Below are 5,071 nucleotides of genomic sequence, written 5' to 3' on the forward strand. Positions count from 1 at the left end.
TATTTACATATATATATATATATATATATATATTTTTTTTTTTTTCTTTAAACTAAGACTCTAAGGTTTATGGCATGACTTTATAAGACAATCAGTAACCTTACACAGTAAAGACTTTACAAATGAATTGCTGTGGCCATGCAATTCACTAAGAGAAAGCGAAAATTTCAACTAATTATGCAGCTGTCTATAACAATCCACTGCTGTACCTTTTGTTTCTCTTTCCAGGGTGAATAAAAAAGCCCATAATGTGGCCTTTAAAAGAGACAATTTAGCTGTCACACATTTACCAGTCACACATCAACCAGTCAATTATGAACCATCAATCATTTAAAAAAGAATACAATCACGTCTGCTTTTAGTGGAAAGAAACGCACATATACAGTGGCTCCAAAAAGTATTTAACACCTGAGCCGCACTGCAATATTTAACAAAACATCAAACCAAGTGACATTAATTAAAAAAATAGCAGAAGAATGATTCCCAAGCAAAACATTTAACAAAAAAAAACTTCTTTTTTGTTTAATTTTAAAAAATGCCCTTCTTCAAGATGTGGCACACGTCTTTTTGCCGTCAAATAATTAATGATTTTTATAAACGAAACATAAAAGTAACTTTTAAAAATATTTCAAAAAATATTTTTAGAAACATTTGAACATTTAAGCTACTGGACTGAAGCAACTTAGGTTCACTTGATTAAGCATATGTCACTTTCTAGAAGAATCATGTTCAAATGTGAGTATCAAATATGATACATTAGGCTTTTGAGGAACATTTGTTTGTATTGCATTGTATTGCTTTATATATTTACTATAGTGTAAACATTGTACTATGCGAGCTATAGAGTGACAACTGATATCTGTATGTATATATCTGTATGTCTGTTATACTGCTATTAAGACTATATGAGCCATAAAAGCTGGATGCATCAAATATGATGCATAACAAAAATATATATACATAACAAAAAAAAAACCCCAACACATATTACCTTTTTTTTTAATTTTAGATTTTCAATAAATAAATAAATAAATAAATTAAGTTTACAGACATTTCCTTAACCCCTAAAATAGACAACACAATACAATGCATAATAAAAAAAGGGGTGAAAAAACACTTGTGAAAAATCAATATTGAAAATGGAAAAATCTTTCATATAAACACTGTGCCTGGTTTTTACAGACATTTTCAGAGTGTTGATGTTTTGTTATTTAATGCAATAAAATGAACAATTATTTAGGTGTGCCCCGAGTTCCCAAATACATTTTTGGGCCAGAGTGCAAAAATTCTCTCACAAAAGTTATGCATACCTCGAGAATGTTGTGTTTACCTGGAAGCTTTGTGGTTCTTGCGAAATGTCTGATGGAAATAATGTATCACTATAGTACTAAATAGTGGGTTAGTTTTGCGAGCAAATGTAAAAGCACTGAAATGTATTTTTTCCTCATAATTTTTTTTTCCATCAGAGTGCACACAAACATAATAACATTTATAAGATAATAGTATTTGGAATATTTCAACCTGTTGAGGAAATAGAACTCAAAATCCTTATGTCTTGTATTTAAAATCTAGAAAAAGGAAATGTCAGGATTTTGGAGAGTGATCAGTCAGTTCAAGAGGGGATGCTTGTTATCTTCCATTGCCAAGCGAGTGGCTGGTATCCGGACCCTTCAGTGTCCTGGGTGGTCAACGGCACCACTGTGGACAGAGGCGACTACAACACCAGCAGTCTTCAGGACCCCAATGGCCTTTTCAGCTCCACCAGTGTGCTTCAGATGAAAGCAGAGACGAGCACCATGGTGGAGTGTTGGGCATCTGTGTCTGCCGCTCGAGCCCACCAGAGCAGCAGTCTCAAGCTGACTGTAGGTAAGAGTGAATGGATATTAATGAGCTCCTCATGCACATAAACTAATATGCATGAGGTGTTTTACAATCAAAATGTGATGATATAAATGACAGTAATTACAGTGGGTTGTAAATAATTTCTCTCATAGCTACAACATACTGCATAAATGCACTGGGTCAATTTTGTCCATATAAAATTGCCATAAATGTACAAATGTGTTTTGCAGTGGCACCGAATACTCCACAGGACTACACAGTTGTGATCGCTGTGATAGTGTCGGTGTGTACGATCATTCTGCTGGCAGTGCTCATCCTGGTCTTGTACTATAGAAAAAAAGTGACAAGTAAGCGAATCCATTTGACATTTCTCTTAAAAGTTCCTTTTAAAACTCTCCTGCAAGTTATTAAACCAATGAAGAGGGAAGTTAAAGCAGTGCTTGCCATAAATTGAACCAACAGCAAGGACACAATGTAGGTTGAGCTGTCAGCAGTGAGGCAGTTTACAGGTTTTACTGCATCACTCACCTGTCCTGCAATGTGCTTGCACAGGATTTAGGAAAACGGATAAACCGGTTAAGACAGAAAACCTATTAACGAAGTCTTTGTTCTAAAAGTTCTTTGTTATTATCGCTCTTTACTCATTAGCAGTTAAATTAGAGAGATGTTCTAACAAATGTGAGAAAATGTAGAAAATATATTACAGCACGCTCCCTGTACTTTAAAATGCCATTAAAACCCTTAACAGCTGTTTTTTTTTTTTTTTTTTACATATTCATTAAGAATACTGGCAGATTTGAAACTGGGAACTGTCAGCTGTTTTGTCTCCTATTATAAGCTGTCTCATACATTTAACAAGACTTCTGGCATATGTGCAGACAAATGTGTTTCAATACTAAAACATTCAATGCGAATATTTATATGTATATGTTTAATACAATTCAAGAAAATGTTAATAAATGTTTAGAGAGTAAGTATATTCTGCAGTTTTTTTTTGCATGCCTATGGAGGGACATGGTGATGGAAAAAAAAATGTGAGATGGGAGGAAAACATTAGATTTCAATGCTTTTGTGTTTGCTCACAAAACTTTGCAATTGTTCACAAAAACACTGAAATACAGCTTGTCTTCCCATCTCATATTATTTCCATCACACACAAGAGAACATTAAATTTTTTCCCCCACCCTGTCCTTTTGTGCTCCATACATTTTTAAGTCTGTATAGCATGACATTGAGGAACAGCAATGTCATATTGCTGCAAAAGGTATAATTTGACCTATACAATTCCACACACACACACACACACACACACAAACACTGAGATTTACTGCAGTTTTTGTTGGGAGGGCCACTATGGCCAGCTGTTTTGGAACATCAGCAGAGAAGGTTCCACTCCACATTTCTTCAGGTAAACAAGCGGAGCAGATGCTGCGTGCAAAATCCCAAAGCACGAACATCAGTGCTGCTCTCACACCCCATCTGACAGAACCTCCCCTTATTCTCATTACGTCTGACTTCAGTGACAGACACGGTTACATGCTGGATCAGAACCAGATTGGGTCTGCTTTTACAGTAACATGAAGCCAGAATAGCTTTCCACTTTTGGCATTAGTTTCCATCCTCGTGACCCCCTTATACATCTGGAGTCTGCAGATGTTAAAAGAAAGTGTGAACTGCCATTACACCTCATGCACGCATCACAAAAGCACTGAAATACAGCTTGTCTTCCCACCTCATATTATTTCCATTACACACGTTTTGCAAGAGAACATTAAATTTTTTCCCCCCATCCTGTCCTTTTGTGCTCCATACATTTTTAAGACTGTATAGCATGACATTGAGGAACAGCAATGTCATATTGCTGCAAAAGGTATAATTTGACCTGTAAAATTCCTATATATATAACTATATATATATATATATAGTTCGGTCATGAAACGTCTCTAGGTTACGTATGTAACCATGGTTCCCTGAAGGGAACCTAAAATGTTCAGAGAGTTGTCATGATTGATATATATATCTCCACACACACACACACACACACACACACACAAAATGCAACTCTGGAATTTGCTACTGTCTCATATCCTCTTGTTGCACCAGCTACTAAGATGTCACTGCTGGTCAAGTTTGCTACACTGCTAGTACTGCCAGGCATACAAAGACAATAATCATATCACACTATTGTTGTAATATGAACAGATAGCTTTATGTTTGAATGCTTGTTTTTGACAGTAATTGCACACACAAGTGAATGACCTTAATGACTACAACATCTTCTGTAACAACGCAGTACCATTACACATTTTCAAGCAATTGAAACAGCAGCCTTGAAACAAATCATGGAAATTTTGGAGAGAAATACAGCGTTTTCCATAAATTCCAAACACTGCTACAAAATGACATGCTACCCTAGTACTTAGTGTACTACCATACTACTGATATTTCTAGTTCCTTTATGCAAAAGACAATCTGATGTCCTACTTCATTTGCCAGAATGTGGAGTATTCATACAAAATACTGTTTATGATATATACTGCACACTATACAGTACAGTGTATTATAGTGTTCCATTCGGAGCATAGCCACTGACTTTGCAGTCAAATATTGTTTAACATCACTAAACCAACTATACATAAGTTTATATCAATAAAACAATTTTTTATGTTAAATCAAGTAGCAATGGCTTTTTAAGGTTATAATTGCAGGTTAGCACTTTTCACAGTGTGGCTTGAGGAAAAGTTTAATGTATTGCGTTTGTCTTTCCAGCCCCTCTTTGTGGACTGTCAATTTAAGCAGTAGGAGGAGGTCTGTTGCTGATGAAACCAGAGGAAAAGTTAACCTAGGATACCACGCTGAAGATGTAACAAGTAATAGCACCAAAATACATCTCCGAACAGAACACCCAGTGAAATGATGTGTTATGCAAAAATATATGGGGGATTATGTCTAATTTATGTAATATATTTTTACAGAAATTAAACAAGAAAGCAAGTTTTCGGGATATCAAATATACAATGCTAACCAAAAAGTTAGTTAAGTGTTTTTGTAAAATAAAATAAAAAACTTTGCCACAATAAGGCTGGCTTTTTGCACACTGAAAAGAAAATGGGGTTAGAAACAGGTGCTAAAAAAATTTGAATTAACCGTGAAATTTTGAAGTAGAAAGACTGAAATACAGAGTTTTGGCATGAAACTCTAGATGGCGCAGTCCGATAGGTCTAACTCA

At 35.3% G+C, this 5,071-nt stretch overlaps 1 protein-coding gene and 1 long non-coding RNA gene across 2 annotated transcripts in view; both read left to right on the top strand.

Annotated features, from left to right (window-relative positions):
* The window catches only part of LOC107709027 (cell surface glycoprotein MUC18-like), a 4,245-nt gene extending 1,949 nt beyond the window's left edge, over positions 1-2,296 (top strand). Inside the window, exons 2-3 of the mRNA XM_016513423.1 lie at positions 1,573-1,866; positions 2,073-2,296. Of these exons, the coding sequence (XP_016368909.1) occupies positions 1,573-1,866; positions 2,073-2,296 (518 nt within the window). The remainder of the gene's footprint in view (positions 1-1,572; positions 1,867-2,072) is intronic.
* Positions 2,297-4,532: 2,236 nt separating this feature from the next.
* The window catches only part of LOC107709029 (uncharacterized), a 3,130-nt gene continuing 2,591 nt past the window's right edge, over positions 4,533-5,071 (top strand). The window contains exon 1 of the long non-coding RNA XR_001636428.1: positions 4,533-4,712. This is a non-coding gene — a long non-coding RNA (uncharacterized LOC107709029). The remainder of the gene's footprint in view (positions 4,713-5,071) is intronic.

Source organism: Sinocyclocheilus rhinocerous, unplaced genomic scaffold (assembly GCF_001515625.1).
Source record: "Sinocyclocheilus rhinocerous isolate Xijiao unplaced genomic scaffold, SAMN03320098_v1.1 scaffold10944, whole genome shotgun sequence".
Classification (NCBI taxonomy): Eukaryota; Metazoa; Chordata; class Actinopteri; order Cypriniformes; family Cyprinidae; genus Sinocyclocheilus; species Sinocyclocheilus rhinocerous.